General features: G+C 29.9%; 3 protein-coding genes across 7 annotated transcripts; 2 read left to right on the plus strand and 1 right to left on the minus strand.

Annotated features, from left to right (window-relative positions):
• The first annotated feature begins 6,026 nt into the window (after positions 1 to 6,026).
• Positions 6,027 to 7,925, plus strand: WRKY65 (WRKY DNA-binding protein 65). Of its 2 annotated transcripts, none has more exons than XM_068614075.1 (3): positions 6,027 to 6,396; positions 6,768 to 6,914; positions 7,073 to 7,925. In XM_068614075.1, exons 1-3 carry the CDS (start codon positions 6,260 to 6,262, stop codon positions 7,560 to 7,562), a joined length of 774 nt encoding a protein of 257 aa, XP_068470176.1. In that variant the 5' UTR covers positions 6,027 to 6,259; the 3' UTR covers positions 7,563 to 7,925. The 2 variants fall into 2 exon arrangements, with proteins under 2 accessions (XP_068470176.1, XP_068470177.1); XM_068614076.1 differs by having other exon boundaries at positions 6,191 to 6,396; positions 6,534 to 6,914.
• Positions 7,926 to 16,802: 8,877 nt separating this feature from the next.
• LOC137812159 (uncharacterized) lies at positions 16,803 to 17,410 on the plus strand. The gene is made up of 2 exons (XM_090299430.1): positions 16,803 to 17,177; positions 17,294 to 17,410. The coding sequence occupies exons 1-2, from the start codon at positions 16,909 to 16,911 to the stop codon at positions 17,373 to 17,375; spliced, it is 351 nt and encodes a 116-aa protein (XP_090155556.1). The 5' UTR covers positions 16,803 to 16,908; the 3' UTR covers positions 17,376 to 17,410.
• A 1,943-nt stretch (positions 17,411 to 19,353) lies between these two features.
• Positions 19,354 to 26,064, minus strand: LOC137812160 (NAD(P)-binding Rossmann-fold superfamily protein). 4 transcript variants are annotated; one of them, XR_016518770.1, is made up of 16 exons: positions 25,883 to 26,064; positions 25,275 to 25,520; positions 24,997 to 25,158; positions 24,795 to 24,845; positions 24,235 to 24,369; positions 23,796 to 23,819; positions 23,539 to 23,650; positions 22,998 to 23,123; positions 22,848 to 22,902; positions 21,961 to 22,119; positions 21,781 to 21,876; positions 21,583 to 21,698; positions 21,371 to 21,494; positions 20,259 to 20,372; positions 20,012 to 20,092; positions 19,354 to 19,757 (listed from the first exon to the last, which is right to left on the minus strand). XR_016518770.1 is itself a non-coding variant. In XM_068614077.2 (16 exons), exons 1-16 carry the CDS (start codon positions 25,940 to 25,942, stop codon positions 19,611 to 19,613), a joined length of 1,803 nt encoding a protein of 600 aa, XP_068470178.1. In that variant the 5' UTR covers positions 25,943 to 26,064; the 3' UTR covers positions 19,354 to 19,610. The 4 variants fall into 4 exon arrangements, 3 of the variants coding, with proteins under 3 accessions (XP_068470178.1, XP_068470179.1, XP_090154992.1); XM_068614077.2 differs by having other exon boundaries at positions 22,848 to 22,897; XM_068614078.2 differs by having other exon boundaries at positions 22,848 to 22,897; positions 24,997 to 25,142; positions 25,883 to 26,045.
• Between the last annotated feature and the right edge of the window lie 316 nt (positions 26,065 to 26,380).

Here is a 26,380-nt window from a genome sequence, read left to right on the forward strand (position 1 = left end):
GTTACATGGATCCTGATTCTTCAAAGCATGTGACTTACATTCCACTGGTTTGGTTTGCGACCACATCACTGCACATTGGGATCATCAAATTGCCATTATTCTTTATAAACTCCAATAAACTAAATAAAAATTCAAATGTAACTTAAAAAAATAATTAATCATATCTTAAACTTTAAAAATCATAGGTAAATAACAAAACTAAATTTGTAACTAAATAATATTAAAAAAAAATTGAACGTAAGATTATCAAAATCCTATATTTTAACTCCTTGCACATATTCCCTTTCATTTGTAAAACACGGATAAAAATATATTGATTATAGAGTTTTCCTCATTCCACAAATTCCCTTCTACTATACAAAACTTGTATTTTTTAAAATATACTGCAATTAAGTCCTTTTACTGTAGTAGGATTTTTAAATGGTTGAATTCTTACATTATCATTTATTTAAAATAAAGTTAATATATCATGAAATAATAAATAATAAATTATATAAGTAAAAAGTAATTAAAATGCTTACTATTTTTCTAAATTTAACACCTAGATTCATTTAATTTTGTTTCATAAACAAGCAATGCATGTCAATTTAAAGTAAAATTAGAGACATAAATACCTTTTTATCATTGTATGATTAAAATTTATGACAATTTGATAAATATAAATATATTAAGTTTAAATTTGTTTCATTAAAAAGGACATAATACTTAAATTTAACAAACTATCTCATACATATTCATCCTTTATGGAAAAAAGTCATACATGTCCATCCTTTATGGAAAAGAAGTCATATAAATAGTTAAAAAAAACCCGATAACTTTTGAAAAAGTTTATTAAGTTTTTTATATTTGTAATTAAGACTTATGATCTCATTGTATATCTCATCATTAAATTTGGAGGAAGCAGAGGGTAGTGAATAAAGAGTTCATGGGAAAATGTTGAAAAAAAATTAATCTCGTTATGTATTTTTTGAATGTAAAAGAGAGAAGCTGGCTTACTGTTAACACCCATTAAAATTACTAAGCTCACTCACCTGAACCCAACTATCCGTGGTGTAATTTTAAAACTAATTCTAATATATCTCATAAACACCTTATAATTTTCTTATTAAATAAATTAGAAGATACAGTTTAAATTTAATTATCAATTTTCAAATTATTTTATAAAGCAAATCGTTAAATATTCTGTTCGTAAGATAAACATTTTTATATAACTTAAATTCATAATAAGTAAATATTTTAAAAATATATAAATATATTACAATGAAATTCGTAATAAATTATATTTTGTATTTTAAATAAAGAAATGTACTGGGATGAAGGTTACTTTTAGTTATTAATATTTTTAAAATATTAAAACTTTAATTTAAAATTAGAAAGAAAAATAATATTTTGGGGAAAAAATATAAGTGGCTCTCATATTAAAAAAATACCAACAACACTCTTATTGAATAATAATTTTTAAAAACACTCTGATTCAGGAAAAGTAAACAATGCTATCATTCTATGTGATAATTCAAATATATTAAAATTATAACATTCTCATTGGAGAATAATTTCTAAAGATACTTACGTTAACGATTTAGATTTATATTGCAAATGAAGATATTAAGTGAGTTTTAGCTTCTTAAACAGATTTATCCGACTCAATTTGGATGTGTGGAGATTTAATCTATTTTTGAACTTCTGAAAGAAAATTCAAGATCAAGAAAGTAAATTAAGGGGTTTGAAATATGAAACTAAACAATGGAAGAAATATCTAACAAAAAGGTGGCGGTGATTTGACGGGGCAAAATAATATAGGGATGGTAAACGATCAAACAAAAAAAGGTTAGAAATTTCATCAATTTAGGGATGATTGTTATATAAATAGCAAATATTAAGCATCTATTAATTAAGAGTCATAAACAGGCCTTGATTATTTTGGTAATAAGAAGATTTAGATTCTTTAACAATCTTCCTTAAAATAAACAAGAGCGAAAATAAATATATGAAGAAGTAGGGGGTATGTTACTATGATGCCAAATTATAATTATTCAAGGTGGAGAATAATTTGCATCACTAGTGCCGTAAGGAAAGGAAGTCAAAATTTGGGGAACAAGAAACCTATCAAATACGTTTTTTTTCTTCCATCGATTCATTTGCAGATTGGTTTAGTTATTATTTTTCTGACAAAATGTGGAAAATAAAAAAAGAAAATGGATTGTTGACAATATAAAATTTGGGTTGCTGGAGATAATAAATGATGAATAATATAAAACAGTTGTTGCATTGCTTCACGCTTTTAGGCACATTAGAAAAATGATTTGTTTTTGGTGTTTGATATTTTTTATGACATATTGGCCAATAGGTACTTCCAACCCCTTTCCCATCAGAGAGCGACAGATCCAGCCATAAGTGACTCAGTCAAAACTAATGAGATCTGAATATTAAATGATACGTCATCAACAAAAATTAAAATGTTACTTCAAGTTTTCGATAGCTACCCATTCTCAACAATTTAGATCCAAATAAATGTGATCATACAATCATCAATATTTAAAGCTATATATTGTATTCTGGGTCGTGACCGTTGTTTAGCTCACTTTTGTTCTTTTGCTTCTTTTCTCCTATCCTATTAATTAACAAATGATTGATTACTTATATATATATGCTTAACGATAATAAAAGTGGATGAACATCCTTTTATTTATAATCTAATACTATACACAACCCATTCATAAGAGCTTTGCCTCTGTAAAAATAATTTATTCTTCTTATATCAAGATGAACAGACGGATTGCAATTTACTAAAAATGTAATACAAATATATTTACACTTTAAGTTAAAAAAAAACATTTTAAAAAGAGTTAGAAATTGCGAGATGACTCTTTATTAATATTTAAAATAAATACCATTAAAGATGATAAAGGAAATTCAAATTATAATAAATTGTATTTTATGTCTTTATTGTCTATCTTTAATTGTTAGATTTTTCATTGTATGAATAATATTATTGATATGAGTGAACCATAAACATGATTTTATTAACTCTTAAGATTATCATGAGTTTGTTATGAAATATTGCAATGTTACATGGAGTGTAAGATGTCTTAACATTTTGTAGGTAAAAGTATTTATTTTGGGTTTGGGTCAAAAATATGGATTAAAAAACAATCAATCACTCTTCCCAAATTAGCATGTTCTATTGAAATTATTGTCAATATGAATTCACATTATATTGTCATTTTAGTATTTATTGTTATTGTCTAAATATTTGTAACCTTATTTATAAGTGTCTCTTAAAATAGTGTTATTAGCAAATTAGAGTAAATTCACATTTCTGAGTTAGTATTTTTTTTTTTTTTTTTAAGTTTGTTTTGTTTTCTATATTGACATTTATTCATTTGAGAGATTTTTTTTTATATTTTTGGACAACCTTGAGTAGTGAAAGTTAGTCTAACTACCTTTTTTTAATTTTTGTGTTGTCAAGCTGTTTTATTTCTTTATTAAAGGTTTGTAAGCATCATTTCAAAGATTCAGTATCCTAATTAGAAGGATCCTTCATCTTAGAAGTTTGAAACAAGTCCTTCTTTTGGGATGATACATTTGCAAATTATTCATTTTAATTTTTGGCTTGTCAATCTAAGAGTATTTATTTTTTGAATGTTTCGTCACTTTGATAGTATTGTAATGTAGTGTTTTAATACTTAAGATGGAAGTTTTGGATTGTTTTTGAAAATATATATTTTTATGATAATAATAAAAAAACATACATGATATTCTAACTTATTATGGAATTGTTAGACATAGATAATTAAAACTAAATACAAAAATAAGTTATATAATATGTTGACAAATGAATTAAACCAAGTTTTTGCATGTCACCTTTGTTAGTGCATCAAATTCTCTCTATTTGGTAATAAACTATTATTGCAAGGTATTTAACCTGTTATGGACGTTCTGGTGCTTTGGGGAAGAATTCTAAGATTCTACCTCCACCAAGTAAAAGGCCATGGCAATATTAGGGTGTAACTTTTGTTGTTGGGACTGTATAAAGTGATGTCACGTTGAACTAATTAATCATAGTTGTAGAGTTAGTTCACTTTTAAGAAAATGCTATTTTATAATCATCAAACACATATGTAATTTTCTCATTTCAAATCAGGATTATGGCATAAGTACTAAAACTTAAATGTTACAAAAAATATCACGATAATTATTGAATACTAACCATGCATCATAAAATATATAAAGTAAATATTACACTCTAAATGCCATAAAGCATAAATAGCATAAGTGATTGAGCTTGTGTAAATTTTATTTCCATCTTTATGCAAATTATTTGGCAATTTTCTTTTGTAAGTCATTTAAATTTTATTATTATTAAAAGGATTTATAAATATTATTCGTAAAAGTTATACAAATAACAACGTTTATAAACAATTTGTCATAACATTTTCTTATTTTCTAAATAAGATAAAATTTAATCATTAATTTAATCAAATTGCAGGTTAGACAAGTTTTCACTACAAGAAAATCATCAAATAGAAACCAATTTTAGAGATAAAAAATAATTAGTTATTATAGTGACTAAATTATATACCATCTTAAAAACTAAAAAAAATTATTGGTTTCTAAATTAGTTTCTACTATTGATAAATAATTTTTAAATTGGTATCTAATTAGTTACAAAAGTGATTTTCTTATAGTATTTTGCTGTAAAATATATTTTACAAAGTTTTAAAATTTGATGTATATGGCGGTATGATTAATAATAACCTCTTCACTTATTTTGTTTGTTAAAATAATTTACTTTTCTTATTTATAATATTATCCTATTTTTTATGGTAAGCAAATTAAGATGACAAAAAAAACTAATACTTTTTGTTTTAAATTCACTTCAAATATCTCTTTGAATGAAAAAATCCAAAATTTATATGTATTACTAAGAATCGAGTGGGTTCAAATTACGTTGGTAATCAGATCAACCATCTTACATAGAGGTATAACGATTCAACAATACGAAAGACTAATTAATTAGGACATTAATTTCGATACATATAGTAACATAGACCCAATGGACCAAGGACCTAACACAATATATACATAAGGTGACTAACATCTATACAAAATATGTATTTATTACAGTATTTATTAGCTCCGACAGTTAAACGATTGACTTGAGTGTTAAAAAATCTTTTGCAGGTATTTCCAACTCAAAATTGAAAATAAAAGATTGAAGACTAAAGACTAAGTTCCAAAAAAAAAAAGTATTTGACACAAGTATATCATTATCTTGCCCCCAAACAAGAACAACATCCTAATTTGTCTTTTAACTATTTTTTTTTTTTCATCTCCACCCGTTGAATTTCTTTCTGTTGCATAAAATATAGTGTTGAGAGTGTTTTTGTTTTCTTTTCACAAGTAGGTTAACTAAAGAAGTGCAATACATAGGAATTTAATTATTATTACCTCTACCACGGAAAAGGTTCCCTTTGTTTTGGCTTAAGGGAGCAACTACTCTTCCTTCAGCCCCTTTCGTCGCAGCCCTTTTATGTTTGGTGAAAAGTTTGGCACCTTTATTAATTTCCGTATAGTTTTTAAAGTATAATTTTAATCCATAAAAAGTATGATGTTCTTTTCTAATTTAAATGTTTATAAAAGAAAATCTCTATATTAAAACCCCTATGATTTTAATCTGAAATGCGAAACAAAATTTCTAACGTTTAGCGAAATTAAAAAAAAATATATATATATATATTTTGAATTTAGCCTAAGCACTTGGAGTACGGAAGTAGTTTTTGTTTTATAAAAGTGATTTGAAGCAGTAAAAAGGTTGAATTATGATATTGATATAAAAAGGGTGGAGCTAATTAAAATTAGGAGTTAGCAGTACGTAGAGTATAAGAAAAAGTAGACTAAGTAATTGTGGTGGAAAGGGTGGGCAGATATGACAAAAAGAGTAGACTTAGTTACATTAATGTAATGAATGGGCTTATCCTTAAGGAAAAGTTTGACATAAAATAAGTAGTAAAGAAACAGGGTTTGCTTTCAAATGACATATACATATTCATATAAATTGGCGCTGGTTCGGATATGATGAAGTATTTGCCCTCACGTCCTCTAATAAACAAAGACCCACCCAGTCTGTCAACATGGTGCCCCGTTTTTAAAGGCCATTTCTTTCCCCTTCTCTCTCCTCTTCTTTCTTAATTCTCTTCATTCCCTTCTCTTCTGCTAATCTACACAACCCTTTTCCATCATCACCCCATCTCCACATATGGATACTAAACTCACCAACAACAACCGTCAAGACTCTGATCCACCGCAAGAAAACATTGCCGACTCCCCTCCTTCTTCCTCTCTCTTCAACATCGATGCCGTTGTCACCTCCCCCACTTCCTCATCAAAGAGAAGGTTACCACTCCATCTACCTTCCTTTCAACTTTAAATGTTACAACCAAGGAATCGTGTGACAAATTATATGCTACTCTCAAAGGTTTCAAGACTTTGGGATTCGTATTCACAAACCTTTTCTTCTCTCTCTTTTTCAGTGTCCAAAGCTATTTACCTAAAATACCACTGTATCAAAATTCTTAGATTTCGCTAGTACTATAACAATTCTTGATACCCAGAATTTCTGTACGTGCATCAGCACCTTCAATTCTCTTCCGCTTCGTTTTTTCCATACAGTGTGTGTATGGGTATGGGTATGGTTTTTCAAAAGAGTGAGTATATGTGTGAAAAGGGTGAATGAAAAGAGGAATTGGCTTTGTTGAAACATGCAGGAGGGCAATACAGAAAAGGGTGGTGCAAATCCCAATCAAGGAGACAGAAGGGTGTAGGCTAAAAGGAGAGAGCAACACGCCACCATCGGATTCGTGGGCATGGAGAAAGTACGGGCAGAAACCCATCAAGGGTTCACCTTATCCCAGGTTAATTCCATTCCAACAACGTTTAAGTGTTGGTATTCATGTTTCGTTATTTTTGTGTACGAAATAACTGAAAACAAGAAACGGAAATAACTAGTGTAACTGTTTTGTAAGTTGGTGAATTTGATGAGTGAAATTGAGAAATTGTTGTGGTACAACAGAGGGTACTACAGGTGTAGCAGTTCGAAGGGGTGCCCGGCACGGAAACAAGTAGAAAGGAGCTGCGTGGACCCCACAATGTTGGTCGTCACTTATTCCTCCGACCACAACCATCCCTGGCCAGCTTCTAGAAACAACACCAGGCCCACAAAGAAGCCCGAGCCCGAACCAGTAACGGACCCGGTCGAACCGGAGCCAGAACCGGAGGAGAAGTTTGCGGAACTGGGCGGGGACGAATCCATGATCACCACCGCGGATGAGATGGGGTGGCTGGGGGAGATGGAGACAACGACGTCCACCGTTCTCGAAAGCCCAATTATGTCCGCAGCGTACCATGCTGACGTGGAGTCGGCGTTGCTGCCGATGAGGGAAGAGGACGAGCTGCTCTTCGCCGACCTCGGGGAGCTTCCGGAGTGCTCCGTCATGTTCCGGCAGGGGCTGCTGGAGGAGAGGCGGCGGTACACGGCGCCGTGGTGCGGGACCACAAGTTGAGGGCAAAATAGTAAAAAAGAGAATAGAAAAAGAGAAGAGGTGCCTGTTTGACACGTTGTTGGTGCGGCGGGCAGCAGAAAAAGATACCAGCATTTTTTTACTTGTAGTTCTGAGATATTTTGATTTAAATTATTTTTTGTTATTAGAAGATAGTTTGTTGAGTAGAAAAGGAAAAGAAGAGAGTAGAGTGGGGAGATAAAGAATAAGAGGAAGTTTGGGGCAGTTAATGAGGGATGAGATGAGACAACGTGTGTGTGCGTGTCGGGAAGTGGTTGTAATTAGCGTAACTTTGGCCGTCCGTTTCAACATCTCGCACAATGTTTGAAAAAAGCAATATATCAAGATACTATATTACTTACTGGACCCCACATCTTCTTTCTTTCTAGAACACTTTAATCATGCGCCCATTCTATTCATTGCCAAACAAAATGCCCACAATCAACAAAATCTTCGGTTAAATTGATGATCATATTAACTATGCAAATATTCATTCTTTTCATAAAATCATATTAAATTTTCTTGTCTTTTTAATAGAAATTCGTTTTTATTATGTTTTGAAGGAAACAACATTCACTTACTTTATATTTTTTAATTTAAATATTTATAAATAAGAATATTTCATGTAATCTCATTAAAGTAGGCGCAATTTCTGCTAAATTTAAATATTTATGAATGAAAATAACTTTTAAAAATTTAATTATGTGAGTGATACAGTATAATTATCGGAAAAATTATTATTATTATTATTATCTTAAAGGTAAATAAAATGTAATTGAACTAAGCTCAAAATTAATTTTAAAAAAGAAAATATTGTCCAGATCGACATAAAAATTACTCTGACTTTATAATATTGGATCTTAACATTTAATTTCTTAATGATGATTCAACATTTTAATTTCTAAGTTTTCAAAATGGCGCACTAAACTTTAATAATTGTATCTATCTTTTTCTACTTTTCACCATTCGTCGTAATTTAAATTCTCATAATGCTCAAATCGTTATTAGAGGTCTACTTATATTTACCACCTAACTTAATTTGTCATTATATTTTAGGTAAAGGGTTTAATGTAGATGTAGAAGTTACAAAAAGCTGAATTTAGCGAATGGGTCAAATTTATACTTTGAGTATTGTTTTGAATCATGAATAAGTAGCTTTATGTAAGGAAAATGACAATAAAGAGTGAAAGTATAAATAATAGAAAAGTTGTTTTTACTACTGTCAACTAAAATTTACAAAATGAAGGAATATCCTTAAAACGCTAGTATTATCTAAAACAAGAAAAAATTTAGAATCTGATCTTCTCTTTACATTTTTCTTTCTGCCCCTTACTTCTTTCTCGAAGGAGATTGAGCTACCACGCCTATCATCTGGCCATAGAACATGATGGGGCTATGGATATGCATTTCTTCTTACAGAAATGGCTTCATTATTTTGAAAATAAAAGTGTTATTATTTTTTTCATAAATTCTCCGTTCAGTTCTTTTTATAAAAAAATAAATAAGATGAACTTTTTTCTTTCTAGATATAAGCAACAAATATTTATATTGCTTATCTTGTATTGGTTATTAAATTACTTTTATATCCTTAATTTATTTCAAAAATCTATATAGAAAACACCGTCTTGTATTGGAAAAAGCTAAACAAATCTCTTATTGATTGCACTTGACCAAAGCATAAGTTATGGTTTGTCAAAGAATAGTAGAACAAAAAAAGTCACTAAAGTCTGCGAAGCATATGGAACTTAACCAACTAAGAATAATTTGCGTGTATAACCTCTAGAAAAGAGAGGGAAAGGACAGCCAGAGAATGGATTATCCAAGGATTTATAATAACTTACAACTAAAGTTTAATGTTATTAAGAGTATGGGTGAGTGGAAGAATGATCTAATATAGATCTGGAATATAAATTCAAAGAAAATTTGGTTTTAATAATATGTATAAAGTCTATAGTCAATTAAATATATTATACAATCATTATCATCTCAAAAAATATTTAAATAAATAAAATATTAATTTTAAAATATATTTAAAATAAATAAAATATTAATTTTGATATAAAGAGAAATTGTTTGAGGGACATTTCTCTTTAGAAAGATGATTAACATTGATTTTTCCTTGTTTAAATATGAAATAACTACTTGAACCACATTTTTTTTTCTTAAGCGACTTTTATGATATATGAGTGTTGTATTTTTAAAGCAGACAAAATATATGAGTTATTTTGAGAATCATTCATTGTGTGAATGGTTGAATTTCCAAAAAAATAAAGAATAATTATTACTTCTTTCTCTTTTAAACTATTAGTTGAACGTTTGAACGTTTGAACATTATATATCATGTTTTTGAGAAATAATTTTGATATTTAAGTAATAAACCTTTGTAACAACATTAAATATCATCGCTTGCATCTTATTTTAGCAACTATTTTATTGTTTCGTATAAATACGCATATATTAACAACTAAAAAAACAGATTTTATAAAGAAAAATCTATAGTAATGCCTAATAAGAAGTCTTATAAAAAAACAAATTCAAAACTTTTCTCAAACCTAAAATCTTTCGTTAAAACTTATTTTGGATTCATTTATAATGTCGATTAACACAATTTTCTCAAATGTGAACTTTTCAATGCAATATATATTATTTAAAAGATATAATTTTTTTAAAATAAAAAATAAGCACCAATCACTTTACAACATTCATCATATTGATTACATACGATCAAGCTATATCACAATCTTCATTTATGTAATTTAAATACCAAATGATTTAATATTTCAATTGTAAAACATCAAAATAGTCATAACTAAGGTTTGAATTCTATCACACATTTTTTTTTTATAACAATAACATCTAATCAGCAATTGATCTAATATTTCAAATTGTTAAGCATTAAAATCCTTATAACTAAGGTTTGAATCTACTAGACTATCTATAACTCCAAAGAACTAATTCCAACTAATTTCCTCTGGAGTTAACTTTCTCTATAAGAAATATATTAATCAAATAAAAGATTTTAGAAAATGCACAAAATCTTCAAATAGCATGGACAAATAATTTAACCATTAATTACCCACAACTACCTCGTATTCACAAAGTCACTTTCTTCTTCTTCAAACTCTCACTTCCAAAACTAAAGTTTTTAAATCCATCCTTCCAAAACATCATAATTAGAACAAGAAGAGAAAGAAAGAAAAAATTAAAACTCAAAAATTTACATTGGTTGAAATTTGTATCGATCAACTTAAGTTTAATTTATGTTTGTCTCACTTTAGATCTAAAGGCTAAAAAAATAAAATAATAATTCTACAAAATATTTTTTAAAAAAAAGCTAAAGAAGATATAAATGTTTTTAAAAAATAAATAATGAAATGTTTAATTTTGTATCCATAACTTTATATATAAATTTTATTAAAATATTCATTTTTCATTGTTTTAAACTTTTTTAAAACCTATAAAATCATGTTGTTACACTATTTCTGATATTATTATTTTAGAATTCTGAATATTTAATTATATCTGGATAACATAAAAAAAATTACTGTCCTTTTCGGCTAGATTTTCGTGCCTATAATTTTTGTTACAACATTAAAATGTCTTAATAATATACCAATAAGTCGTGACAAATTGTAGCTACAAGTAGTGTTAGACTATGTCTTTTTAAGCAATGTCTACTATGAGAAAAAAAAACAGTAACATAAGATTGCTTTATAAAGTTTACTTTTGAAAAAGACGTTTTCACCTTCACATTGCTGGTTCAGTCCATAACAAGCCGGCCGAAAGTGCTTAGAAGTGGTTTTTAAAAAAAATAAGAATTCATATTTACATAATTTTGTTATGTTTAAACATACAATAGATTTCGAATTCTAGCGGCACCAAATATTTAAAGACTAGACTTTAGTATAAAAAAAAAACTATTGAAGCATTAAATATTACACCGTTCATCGTTTTAAATTTGTCACGTTGTTAGAGAAATATTTACAAAGTACGAAAATATAACTCTATGTATATATTTTTATTCATTATTTGATGGATAACTTCACATGGATTAAGGTTTTTAAGATTTGAACACTCCCTATTAGGGAATACCCCAATATTATTACACTTTTGTTTGGTTAAAAAGGAGCATGGAAACAACCATTTTCTCTTCCTTTCTTAGACGTGATGTTCATTCAATAAAAGAAAAATCAAATTTGCACGGGACTTATTCTGTAAAAGTAATGATTGTATTTCAAAAGATAAAGAGCAAAATCGCAAGATTAAAAAGGCATTTTTCCGTTTAATTTTTTGTTCTTTTATTTTTTTTTAATTCCTAGATCCAAGTTAATGTTATTCTTTCAACATAGAGATTTATTTAAAGACATAATATTGTACTTTTTTATGCTTATATACAAACTATAAAACTTGATTAATACTCGGATAAAAACAGTCACAAAACATAGTAAAAATTGTGTGAAAAATTAATTCCAGCATAGGACAGAAAAAAAATATGACCCGAAAGCTTTTAAAAAGTAGAAGACCAAAATGGGTTTTACTAAAAATACACAAAAACTAAAAATATAATTAAAATTATATACTTACATATTATTTTAATAATAATTAGTAGAGTTTAATTTTTTTATTTATTGTCAATGTAAAAAACTTAATAGTGTCTACCTATTAGTGATTATGGCCACTTAGTTGTTAGATGAAATGAAGAAATACTATATAAGAAGATTATTAAATAATAACTAAGTTTAGAGATAGAAATAATTAATCACTATATTAATTAAATTATATATTAATTTAGAGACAAAAAATTATTTATATATATCTAAATTGATTTTTATTAATAATTAAAATTTATAAAATAATTTTTAAATTTGTATATAAATTACTTATCTAAGTTTTAACCACTAAATTACTCTCTAAAAAACTAATAAAAACTAATTTAGAATATAAAATAGTAAGTAGCTAAAACTTTGATAACTAATTGTTAGATAATTTAAAAAATTTAGAAACCATTTTATAAATTTTTATTAATAATAAAAATTATTTTAGATACCAATAATTTTTTTAATTTATAAAACAATCTCTAATTTAATTAAATAGTAACTAATTATTTTAGTTTCTAAAATTAGTTTTTATTTAATATTTTTTTTAAGTGTAAAAAGAAACAAACTTATCCTGCCTAACAATTACTATAACTAGAAGAGTGATAAATACTAATTGAGATGGATTAAAACACAGTACATAAGTACAATACATTAAAAAAATATTAAATGTTAATTTTGAATTAGTAGTTATGTTTCACTTTATCGTTTCAAATGCATTTCCCACTTTATAATGTATTTTTGCTTACTTGACGGGCCAATGTGCATCTTGTATTAAGGCCCAAATATATCATTGGATAGTTCATTTAAAAAGAGAAATTCTTCTTGCATCCTCATTGGTGAAAAATCATATTATCTTAAATGAAAAAAATAAATAAGTTTTTTCCGTTGCAGCACCCCTTCTTCATCTTCTTAGTCAGATTTCCTCTATAGCCACCACACCCTCTCTCTTTTGCTTGTGTGCTGGAGAGCATTTCCGCACTTCTTCGCTCGAGATTTGGTCTTTCTTGAACAATTATTGTCCTATTGTACCGGTTTCAAAGGTTGGTAAAACATTCCTTTAATGTTTTCAATTCTATATCATTGTAATCCAGATTAAGTAATCTTACAAAATTTTTATATTTTATAATCCGAAAAATATTACATTTTTAAAATACAGAATTCACAATTTGAAATATGTTATTTTTTTTCAAAATACACTTTGAATTGGTATAAGGTATCTCTCGATGTGAAAATATATTATGGATTGTGCAATCCAGAGTGTATATAAAAAACGTGATATGATTTAGATTATGTAATCTAGAGTGTATTTATGACTTTTTAATTGACAAGTGTACCGAGTCAGAAGTAATAATTTGTTTATAAAAACAGATATCAAACATAAGAAACAATTCTAAAATATAATATTTACTAAATATAAAAAGATGTGTTAAAGTTTGTTTGAAAGGTGGTTGGTATCACGAATTTATATAAGAAATTTAAATAAAACAAATAAACGATTTAGATGATTCAATAGAAAAAATTGGGATTGAGATTCATCATTCTTACTCGTTTGTATTCAATTGTTGTATGGATCACAATGACATTAATTTTAGTTACAAATAGTCATATTTTTGTTAGTATTGTTGATAGTTAAAATTGGTCTCCCATGGTCGCAAATTAAGTAAATTTTGGGTGCCTTGCTCCCAAATTGAACCATTCATACTTAATTTGGGATTGTTGTCGCTATGCAACATAATTTACAAGGTAGCCGTTAAGGGATTAATTTCAGTTTTTTTGGAGAGATGACAATGGGACATCAACACTTTCCACATTTGAGTTGGTGAGATCACGATAACATTGAATCATATGTTGGCACTGCTCCATATCCCTATTGTAAGGAAATATTTTACGTACGTCCCAATGTAATTTGTTGTCGCTTTAACAATTTTGGTGGAGTTGTTAGGGGCTGACTTGGGTGATGCCACCTCAGAGTTGAGACATTATCGAGGTGCATATGTCAGACGCTCCGAGAGGTATTTGTTGCATCTAGAGGGATGCACGATATTTACTCATAAATAGTGCAACATCAATCTCTGTGTTGTACTCGCTGTTGCTCAACAATCTACGAATGTATGGTGGATACTCGTGGGGAGTTATCGCACTAACCTACATGTATAACCAATTAGAGGGTGTGTGCTTTGCCCAGAAAAAACAATTGAGCGGTTATGCGACCCTTATACAAGCAAATCATATACATAATTAATAAAAGTTACATTTATCATAATATGAATAATAAATACTATTGTGTTGAAATTGTAACAAACACGTATATGAGCACTTTCCGAACATGGAAAGGAAGGATATGAATCCTACATTTCATAAGGTTCACCCATGAGCACAATATGTCACTAAATGACATATTTATATTGTTGGTGTTGAGCGAGTCCAATTAGATGCTCTAACCCATGTTAGGGTTATTTAGGCTCCATATGAAGTCTATCGTTACAGTAGGTCGTTCGAGTCAATATCCTTATTTTACGGATACATCCATATGGGTATGCATATAAACATTTGTCCAAGCGTGTGTTGCAGCAATGGGAATATGAGCAAACAATTCCTTCACCTCCCATGTCGTTTGACAGTGGAGTTTTGACGGTTATAAAAGACACGTGGTTACACTTTTTTTTACCACCTCGTCACAGGTGTGACATTGGCTTGTCATGCATTTGCATGTGTAGCTGAATACATATAATGGTTCAAAACTGTTTCACAACAATATATAGTTCGTGATGGATCGACTGTACTGCCACGTCATTGTGCTTATAGTCCACATGATGTAGATAGACTCTGCATCATAGCAGGATCATGCATGTTCGATAAGTTATTATAGTGTTTAATATATGCATTGTTTATTATTTATCACAAATTTCATTTTAACATAATCATTAACAAATGTCATTTTAATGAATACAAGACATATTTAGGCAAATCACCAATGTCTTGCAAATGATGATTGATTGTGATTACATCACTAAAGACACTTTAACGTGAGAGGAAACACATATTGCACTCCAATAACTTGTAGTGTGATAAATAAGAAGAATGTTTATGTTAGACATTCTTGTTTTGTACGTGACAGAAATCAAGAACATAACAATAGATTTTTACACAATGTATTGTTTACATTCCTGCTCTCAATATATGAATTAGTTATACATCTTTTTGTGACAAATTTTATTTTAATTTAACAAATGTATTTTATTTCTATTTTATTTAAGCTTCTTTTTGTTTTCAATATGTATAAATGTATATAAAAAAAATAGATAATATATCGTTAACAGTAGTAACTAATTTTAGATGATATGCAACAATTTTTTTTTTACATTTTAGATTATACAATAAAAAAATTGTATTTGAATTATGAGTTATTGAATACAAAATTTGGACTGAAAAAATATGATCCATTTAATTGGACCTATAAATGGATTGAAGAAATTAAAATCTAGAACATCTTTGAATGGATTTGTGTGCCCACCTTAACTCACTAGGATTCCCCATATGTCATATTCCCAGACCTAGTCACACTATTTTTTCTACTTAAATTTTAAACGCGATTCCCGAAGTAATCTTCATCATCTGTCTATTTTTAAATAGATGATTTGGATGTATGATATTTTAGTTATGAAATAAATGTGTTATATATAAATGAATAATTCGTATCCATAAATTGTTCCAAATATCCCTTTCATAACTATTTTGAAATTAATTTTAAAATAAATATTATGAAAGTATAATATTTTGATTATGAAGTATATGTTGGCAGGGAATAATAATAGCATTTATTCTATTTATGCTTTTGGTAGCTGCTACCTCTCTCTTTATTTTTGTGATTAAAAGTTTTTTGGAGACAAAGACATGCATCATTATTGACACCCAAGGGGTTAGAGAAATGATGATAAAATTTTGCTCATTGATTCCTCATATTCATTTCCTCCTTCTACCTAAAGATGAAAACAAAATCTGACATTTTAACCCTGAGAGAATACAGAAACACCAGACCTAGCTCCCCATTTTACACACATAAACACAGTACCAAGAAGGAATAAAGGAATCAAACTTTTCCCATGCCATTAAGGGAAAAACAACTACACTTAAATACTTCTTTTATATAATAAATCAAAGCATAATTGCATTCTTTATCCATTCAACAAACCAACAAACTTAATTTCATCTCTGTACAAAATTTAAACATTATTTTAACATAATGCCTAAGTGTCCCAGAAATTATTCTCCTCACATCTAGACATGCTTCTATGCTCACCACCAACCCAAATAGAAGAGCTTTAGAATAACCAGTGAAGTAGGACCAGTCAAAACCAAAAGTTTCACTTTAAAATTCATGTAAATGGTCGTGAGACTTTAATCCTGATTAAAAAATAATGCTGAAATCACGTAAGAAACTGCATAAGGATTTTGCTATATTTAAATATGCAGGTTCTGAAAAGAAACAAAGTGAACACTTGGCATTGAAACACCAAAAGAATCTCATTATCTCATATTATGGTGATCACGACCTATCTATGATTGTATACAGCCATACACGTCCTTGTCACAGTTCCCACCTTCTGCGTCATTAGCCCCTCATAAAATTTGTCTCCATTGCAAATGCTATATCACTCCCACCCTGTATTTTCCTTATCTCACGCACCACATTGCTGTGTTATCAATATCGTTCAAATTTTCATTCACCATCACTCATATCTTCCACTGAAATGCTGCCCCATCAGACCTCTTCACAAAACATTAAAGTTCAGCATGTCTCAAAGCCCGTGTCTGATAAGTTGCTAGAGAAGTTCCACGACGAGTCACAGTTTGATTTTGATTATGAACAAAGTGGGTTGTGGTCTCCTCCGGTTCCACGCACCGTGTTCTTGAACTCACCCGGAAGGATATTCACTGAGCAAGAAATGCTTCAAAGACTCAGAAGAAAAAATGCACGAACAAGACATGGCAAAAAATTCAGAGTTTGTTTCACTGTACAGTGACACTTCTTGGTTCTTTCCCTGTTCCATTGGTTCCAACTAGTGCTCCATGTCAATTTCCTCTGCTTCTTACCTAACTACCACTGAAAAATTCTATGCCTTATCCTTTTTGCAGGTCTTCTGCTGTGCCTGATACTGAATGTAAACAAACTGGGAAGATTTTTCTGCACTGTTTCTTGTTTACAATACAAAACTGAATTAATCCAAAAATTTCTCTATGATTGTCGTATCATATTCACAGGAATTTACGTGTATTTCTATTCTTTTTGCTTAGCCAAAAAAGATGTATATCTGTGCGTTTTTGTGTAAAATATCATATAGAATATCAATTTGTGATCCATTGTTTTCGTACTGCACTACCTTTGGCTCCCCTAATCTTCTCTTTTCCCTGTTCTTCATCTTAGATTAAGATACTCATACTCACATGTTCATAGGGTTGTGCCAACACAATTTCACTTCTCCATCAACACCATGTTTGAATACAAAATTCTAATTTATCCCTTGTCACCATTCATTCTTATATAAATGACAAACGTCTTTAGTGACCAACACGTGATTATGAAATTAAAAATAAATGTTTTTACTTAAAAAATATTATTAATATATTAAAGGCGGTAGTTAATTGGCAAGTTCCTGTAAAAGATTCTATATCGACAGAATGCTTTTAGTTTCTTAAAAATCAGTTTTTTAACTTTCAAAATATACTAAAGATCAAAGACGACAACTTTGGGTTTTTTTCCCCAAAATCAGCATGTATGATTTTCTCAAGAGAGAAAACAACTTGGAAATTGAGATAAGTAGTGGAGGAGATTTAGAAATACAAGTATAATATGAATTAACTCATTGTTAAAATCCAAAAATGAATGTCATAAAAATATAAATATGTTCGACATACATGTGTTTACTTAATTTAATATACATGAAAATATTAAAACTCTCATACTTACTACAAAACATTTCTCAAGGTCTTCATCACAAATTTATCCAAGCTTAAGATTTTGCTTCTCTAGCTAGTTATAACCAGCTAATCACCTATAGTTGAAGTTGAATGTAATTAAATCTAAATTCATAATTTTAATCTAAGTTTCTATTATGATATTGCTGGCCCTCAATAATTATATATGATTCCTCATCTTCTATTTTCTTGAAAATTAATTGTCATTGGAATATGATTTAAACCTAGAATTGGGGAAAAGGCGTAATTGGATTATTACTATGAATAGGTTGATTATAATCAAGACATCTTTAAACTCTTTATATCGAAAGTTGTATACTTGATTGAGTTCTGCAGGGAATTCCAAACACAAGTATGTGACTTTGGTTCAATTTTATAAGGAATTAAAATTAAGATTTGAATAATCACGAGCTGATGATAAACATTAAATAAAAACTGAATTAATACTTAATTGGTTGAATAAGAGTTATTTAGTAAGTTCCAATTTCGACTTCTCCTCCAAAATTAACATTAGCACACCTTGCAGACCAACTATTTGATAGAAAAAAAAAACTTCTATTTTCTTTATTTTTGATAGGTTATTTAATGTAAATATGCAAATATTCAACTAAGTAAGTAATGCGCTGATCCTTTAGGATACAATATTTGGAGTCCAATTCATTTTAGTACTTGTAATTTCGGTACATTTGTAAAAAATTATTTCTTTGAATTTTTTATATTGTTTTTGCTCTTTATCACTGACATGATACGCAACAAATGATTTATTTTATTTATAAAGAGATTTATAACATGTATGAAAATTCTAGACAATTACCATGTACTTGTCAAATGTTTTATTCTCTTAAACAATAGTTGATACCGTGATTGAAAATACAAATCGATGTTTGAGTTTATAATATTTTAATGTTCAGGTAATAAAAAAAAGTTCTAACTTAAAAATTTAAAATATTTAAACTCGATTAGTAATAAACAATAAGTAACATGAAATTCAATCCATATAATTTTGATTAGACAAGGAAACAATTGAAATATAAGCTCCGTTCAATTAAAAAAATATAGACGATCATAATCGAACTATAGACAGCAGTAAAAAGCTCTGCAATTAGTGTTTGATCCATCTTTTTCCTAAAAAGGAAAAATTGAACGAAATGTTATATAAGTAGATTAAGTTTTAAACAGTCATAGTGCATTTGAAGGGAGATGGGGATGTAAACCTAAACTGTTACAAGAAAAAGAAAACGATAATTCTATCTTCCAGTTTGAATTTTGCGTTCCTATTTGCTACAGCAAAAGAGGAAAAAGATCCAGTTTAATGACATAATATACATGCATCTAGTAAGGTAAAGGTCACATATGAACTTGGTTTAAAAGGAACACAAATTTGTGAAGTTTAGAATCTATAGATCAAAGACTGTATAGCTCTCAACGTACTCTCACATCTGCAATATTCATAGCTGAACTGTACAATACACCAACACTAAACAGAAACAGGATCTTGTTGGAGAGCTTCCTTCCCTGTAATGCCTTCTTTTAAATTTTTAAAATATATGTCATAGTCCTTTTCTGGGGGAGGGTTTGCTGGATCCACAGTGAATGGCTCGCTAAATGGAATCACACTTTTGACCTGCAATGTTTATTATAGATTATGTAGCTAGAAAAACAGAGTGAGACTGCCCATAATACAATGCAATATGACTGGTATTTTATAATAGAAGCAGCAACAGTTTACTTAATAAAAGGGTAATATTAGATTTATGAAGCAGGCTCCTCTCGAAAATGGAGGTCCCCGGATCAAGAGAAGTTCACATTACATTTAGAAAACGTAAAAATATTAAACAGATTATGAATAATATGAACATAACAAAAGAAAAGGCTGACCTCAAATGTTTTGTCACACGCATAAGGGCTATCAAGTGCAGCTACACACATACGAGCAATCTCTTCCCTTGATATTTTACCCTGTTAATTTTTGCATAGCACTCGGCAATGAGCAAAATGCTACTATATATATAGTTACAATGAAATGCCAAAAAAATAAAGAATAAGCAGAAATGTATTGTGAGATAAACAGGTTAGTCAGAGCACTTAAACTGAGAGAAGCATCAATCTTTTGTTTTCACGATACCGTAATATTATCTCCTTGATCAAAAATAAGATCGGCACCAGCAGGCTCCTCAGTTAATGCACAAGGCCTTACGATTAGATAGGGAATGCCACTTTCCCTAAGCAAATCCTCTCCCTGTTGCAACATTAGCCATTTTTAGCAAATGAACAAGCATGTGACAGAAATATGAATTCCATAATTGAATAGGCCATGGTAAGCACTAAGGATCTTAGAAAGTAAGTTTATGTTTAACTCAACCTAACAAAAATTTATCTGTAAGGAGAAATTTGCTCTAACTTATAAACTCTATTTTAGCTATATTTTGGGGTAAGATCTCCAGCAAAGGAGGTTCCTTGAGAAAGTCTTAATAGAGGGCGAATATAAGTTGTTTATAAAAGCTGAGCTTGGACTTTATAAGGCCTGGCTTAAAGTCTATTTAATGAGCAAAGCCTTTTAAATATGTCAAAACCCATATCTTTAAATTGGCTAATAGGCCTAAACTTATATGGAGACTAATGGGTTAGCCTTTAGATAGATTAACAAGTATATAATCTTAAAACATGGTAATAAAAATTTAATACCTTAAGTAGCAATAAAAAAATATGCCATCCTTTAGGCTCAAAACTAAAAGAATGGCATAAACTCCAATCCTTTTTAACTACGTATACGTTTAAAAAATATTTAACTTGACTTATTCAGTTAATATGCATGCCTTGACTTAGTTTAGGCTTAAAGTAGACTAGGTCATAAGCTCCTAATTATAAGAATTCAACAGCTGCTACTTTAGGTCTTTGTATCAAACAAGATTCCATCAAAATATATTTTATAATTTTAAACGAATTAAATTAAATGAAGTACAGCAACCCGTTCAAATTGGTTTTAATCATCAGTTTTGCTCCAGTTCAACCAACTCTCACTGGTTTAAAATCGACTAATTATTTGAGTTAAAGAAGGAAAAACACTTGATTAGGACAAACAATCTGAACAATGAACTCATAAATAACAAATCTTAACCAAGAAACTAGTTTTGTGGACCAAGGTGACCTTGACAGAATCAACTTTTTACTAAATATAGACCTTAAAATTTAGTAATATTAATATATCTGTGGTAAACAAGGAACCAGATATTTTACCTTTAGTTTAAATGTGAGAATAAAATCCAGTTCCTTGTTTAATCGAACGGCAGGAGGCTGTTTACTTAGATCAAGTCCAGGTCTTTCAGGTCTTGTAACTCCTGCTGAGCTCACATGTACAAACCTGAAGGTGACACATATAGTACAAAAATGATTAAGTAATCAGTGTAAAAAATGCATGGAAAAGACAACCAAAAAGATAAGGCTATTACCTGGGTGTTATTGGATCCTTTATATATGCCCTTATGCTAGACACTGGAAGCTCAAATGGACCTTCCACAAAAGTTTCATTTAATTTACCATCATACTCAAACTTGCTGAACATGAGCTGCAGAAATTAGCCCCATCATTAAGAACCAGTGTGGGATTTCTAAGCCAAAAGACATAATGGTATACTAACAAAGCCATACCTGTAATGATGCAACAATGCTTGGATCAAATGGTGGAGCATCAGACACAGTTCTTGCTCGAAATACAGGCCTCAAGGAAGAAAATGGCACTTGAATCTATGAAACGCAAAAAAAAGAACAAAACACTTGAGTTCGTCTTAGATAATATAGACTGCAACAATTGCAATGGATGATACCTACCGATTGCCATTTTCCTTTCTCGGTGTCAAAGCCTGAAGTGTAACCAACAGTGTCCCAATCACTGCTTGTACGAACAATGATTTTATATCTACGCCCATCACCTTTTAGGCGGAACTCCAAACCATCATATGCAGAAAGATTTTCAGGTTCTGAGAAATTCTGAAAACCAATTGTGAAACTCTCCTTTTTTATATAAGAACTTTGTTTCACCAAGTAACTAGTTAACATGAAGTCAATATACTATACTCACTCCAAAAACAGTTAGCCATAGACAGCTAGCAACTCCAGAAACTTGGAAATAATTAGTAATATACTTTAAACTTAATTCAACTACTGGAAAAATATACTCCTTGAAAAAAAATAAGAAATGCAAAATATTTTATATGCTGATATTCTCTGAACCTTCATTTCATACTTCAAGTTAAATGCTTTCAAGGGAAAACTGTATTCATTCCTTAATGGCCTAATAAATAAGTGTTTTCCTTGCTTCAAACAAAATGGTTCTTTAGTATATACCTTTCACAAGAACTGAACTATTCAGTAGCTAAAAAATTCTCAAGGGCGATATACAGTTAAAATCATATTAAAAGGCAGTATCAGAAACTTATCTAAAGCTATAAGTGAACCAGCACATCAATTTAGATTTTATATCCATTTGTCAGAATTTAGTGGAACATTAGGAATTGACGACACATGACACTTTTTCATTGAAGAGAATAAATCGAGGTCATTTTCTAGATTTAAGAAAAGATTACGTCAGAGTTGGTTCAAACAATATTAATCAAAATGTAACCTTCTATTTTCACAGTGGTCGAGTATTGAATCAAATATGTCACTGCCATTTGCCTGACCTCATTGAAAAGTTTATATAAATGCTTGTTCATTACCTTAGTTCTGATACTTGTAAAGCCACCATTGTTTGTTGTTGAAACAACACCTGAACTAGACACAAATTTGTATTATTTTGGGCAGTAAAACACAGATTATAAATTCCCTCAAAAGTGAAGTCACATGCATTTCAAGAATTTGACACATACCTTTAAAAACCCCAGTTGGTCCACCATTTTCACCCCCACTTGGGTCAATTTGATAAGTACTTTCACTAACTCCGCCCATTACCACATCATCTAAAGCACCCCAAGGAAGCTGCCTGTAATTATTGCCTGCAAGGAAAATAGAAAACAAATTCTATTCACAGAATGCACAGCAGTAAAACTGAAACACTCTTAGCATGTTGCAAGCACAAAGCCAATCCATGCAACAGAGACGCTGCAATCAGTCACAACTTAATGTTCAAAGTTCAAAGCCCAATCCAATAAGTCACCCTTTAATTGTTCTTCCTACTATTAGCCAAGTGGATGTGGAACACTTTTTAATGCATGAACTGCGCCTCACAATCTCTCCCATCCTCCACCCTCTAGAAAGAATAAAAATCAATTCAGCTTCTACGAGTTTCCTTTTTATATCATGCACCAAAGTTAAGTGTGGTGCTCACTGGCCTTGTATATGTCAAAAAGTCTGATTAAGCAATTAAGTTGAATCAAAACAATTAATTACTTTTGTCAACTAGGAACCTACCTTCAAATCCAAATAATAGCCTTCCTCTTCGAAGTCCAAGATTGTCCTTCACAGCCTTGATCAAATTTCTCATTCCTAAGTACTCAACCTTTTCTGGTGAGTCACCTTTTATCTGTTTTCAACAACCAATAACTAAGAAAAGAAGCTTAAAAAATTTCACAAATGAGCTTAAGATCATCTGTACTTCCAAATTAAAAAGACAGGAAAACCTCTGACTGTGAAGATAATTTCAACGAAAAGGAAAATCAATAACCTACCTCAGGCTCAAAAAACTTAACTCCCTGCACCAAAAATAATTTCATTCTGTTAGTGAGAAATAACAATGAAGCATTCACCAAACAATCATGCAACTAGAACAATTAAGAGAAGTAACTGGTTGACAATGGCCCCGCTGTTATAAATTTTCCCATAAACACTTATAATAATGAGAAAAAATGAAGTATTTGTTTCTTACAAGTTAAAATTATCTTAAGCATAAGTTAATTTGTAGAAGATACTCCATTTAGTTTCTTCAAAAACTGATTATAACCTTTTCATAACCTAATTTTAGCATATGAGAGAAAGTATTTATGGAAAAATTTGTCCAAATAGAATCATTAGTAGATATTATACACCTATTTCTCAGTGAAAGATAAGTATCAATTACTGTGTAAGAAAAATCAAATTTGTCTCTCTTAATAAAGATAATGGACATACTTGGCTGTATTTTGCTCTGTCTGGAGTGTCTCCTTCCTTAGGGCCAACAATAACAGAAGCAGCATTGATCACTTTCTTCACGCCTTTAAAGTATTCAGGTATCAAAGTGCTATCTTTTGTAATGTCTCCAACAACCTTAGTGTACATATAAAGGTAAGTTGGAAGCAGAGAAAGTAATGGATAAAGAAACAATCAATTTACGTAGTGCACTTTTTGCAATCACTCAATAAGAAAATAACAGGTAAGTCTGCACTGGGGAACATTATTATATTCCACAAAATCTTGAAACATTAGCAAATCTTCCACTGAAAAATCAGTGAAGAACTTCATATGGCCAGAAGTCAAATTGATTATCACCAAACTAACTTCTATCTTCCATCATTGCTGAATTCCTTGTATTTAGGTCCAATAACACCTCATTATCAAAAAAATGATAACCAGAAATCTAAGGTGCCAGTTTTTGCAAAATTCAGAACCCAAAGCAAATTATAGCGAACTAAGAAACTACAATTTTTTTTATCATTTGTAATGTCTTTCAGTACATTATTAAACTGACTCACCAAATCAACATCCGAGCCTAACATCCTTCTTGCCTTCTCTTCATTTCTAACCTGATAAATATTGATACAGAAATATAATAATTGTTATGCACCAAATTCAATCATTAATGAAAAAAAAAATCTAAATTCTTATCTTTGTTCTTTATCTAGAAACTATTATACGGAATGAAATCTTGTGAAAAGGGTAAGTTAACAACAATACCAATACTCGAACTGGAATTCCTTTCTTCCGTAGTATGTCAACTACTCTTCGACCAACGCCACCAGTAGCTCCAGCTACCAGGACAATATCAGAAGTTCTCATTGAGTTAACCATTACACTCGGGGAAGGACCAGAAAGTTTCTCAGCTAGAAAGTCAAAGAACTTCACAATTCAGAAATGAAGAATATTCATTAGTAGATCCATATAAGTCTTTCCCTCTCTCTCTTTCTTCCTATTACTCTCTAGTTATACAAGTTGAAAGTTGAAGAAAGTGTTACCTTAGCAGGAGATGGGAACCCATTGAAGAAGTATAGTGTTTTTACAAATCTTCCAAAATCCCAATTTTGTCGTCCAGCTTCAGCCGATATTGCTGCTCTATGTGTTCCAGAAGAGAGTCTCGTTGACGTATAAATCAATGTCTGAGGTCTACCATAAATCTGAAGAAACGGTTTAGGTAGCGTAGGTGATGCCAAAATAGTGTGTGAAGAATTCTTACAAAACTTTCTTCTAGCCAACTCAGGGCCCTGCAGTATGAATTAAAAGAGAGCAACAAGATGAAGCAGAAATTATATCAATAAGTACCAACTTTCACTAGCTCTGATGAAAAAGGAATTTCCATCTTCAGCAACAAACAACAGCAACAGCAACTAGAATCAAAATTCACTTTCAAGAAATGATTTTGGCATCCAACCAAATTCAGAAAAGGCATTGAATGAACTTCCAGGATAACAAAAAAAAAGGGTAATATGAAATGAATAGTTCAAGCAAGTTAAATTAAGTTGACGACATTGGTTGTAAAGATAATTTGACATAATATTATGAAGTATAAAAGTGTTAAAGCTTGAAAGAAGAGGGTTGGTATATGTTCCAAATGTGAGAGTAATACCTGGAAATTGAGAAGAGACGTGGAAGCAGAGGAGGATTGAGTTGTGCAAAAGGCTTCCATTTGGTAAATGATCGCAGCAATATGTTGGGGAGTTAAGGTAGCCCTGATATTTACAGTGCAGGATTCATATCAACCACAAACCGAAAGTGTCCATTTCAGTTGTGTCTAGAATCAACTTCTTTATCATATTATCATCATTTTGAAATTTAATTAATTTCAATCATTTTTTATATTTTTTTAAATTGTTATCATATTTTCATTTAGTTTCTAATTTTATCCTCTTATTATTTTTACAATTTCTAATTACTGCCCTTTCAATTGATTAATTTATTTAACCTTTTTAGTTTCTTACATCAATAATGATTACTGTACTTTGTTGTTAAACAATAATTTTAGTCATCATATTTTATTATCATATCTATTAGTTTGTAATGTTTTGTTTATTACTTTTTATACATAATAAACTCATTACAAAATAAATAAATTTAGTGCTTCCAC

This window comes from Phaseolus vulgaris, chromosome 2 (assembly GCF_051622355.1).
Source record: "Phaseolus vulgaris cultivar YP4 chromosome 2, ASM5162235v1, whole genome shotgun sequence".
Taxonomy (NCBI): domain Eukaryota; kingdom Viridiplantae; phylum Streptophyta; class Magnoliopsida; order Fabales; family Fabaceae; genus Phaseolus; species Phaseolus vulgaris.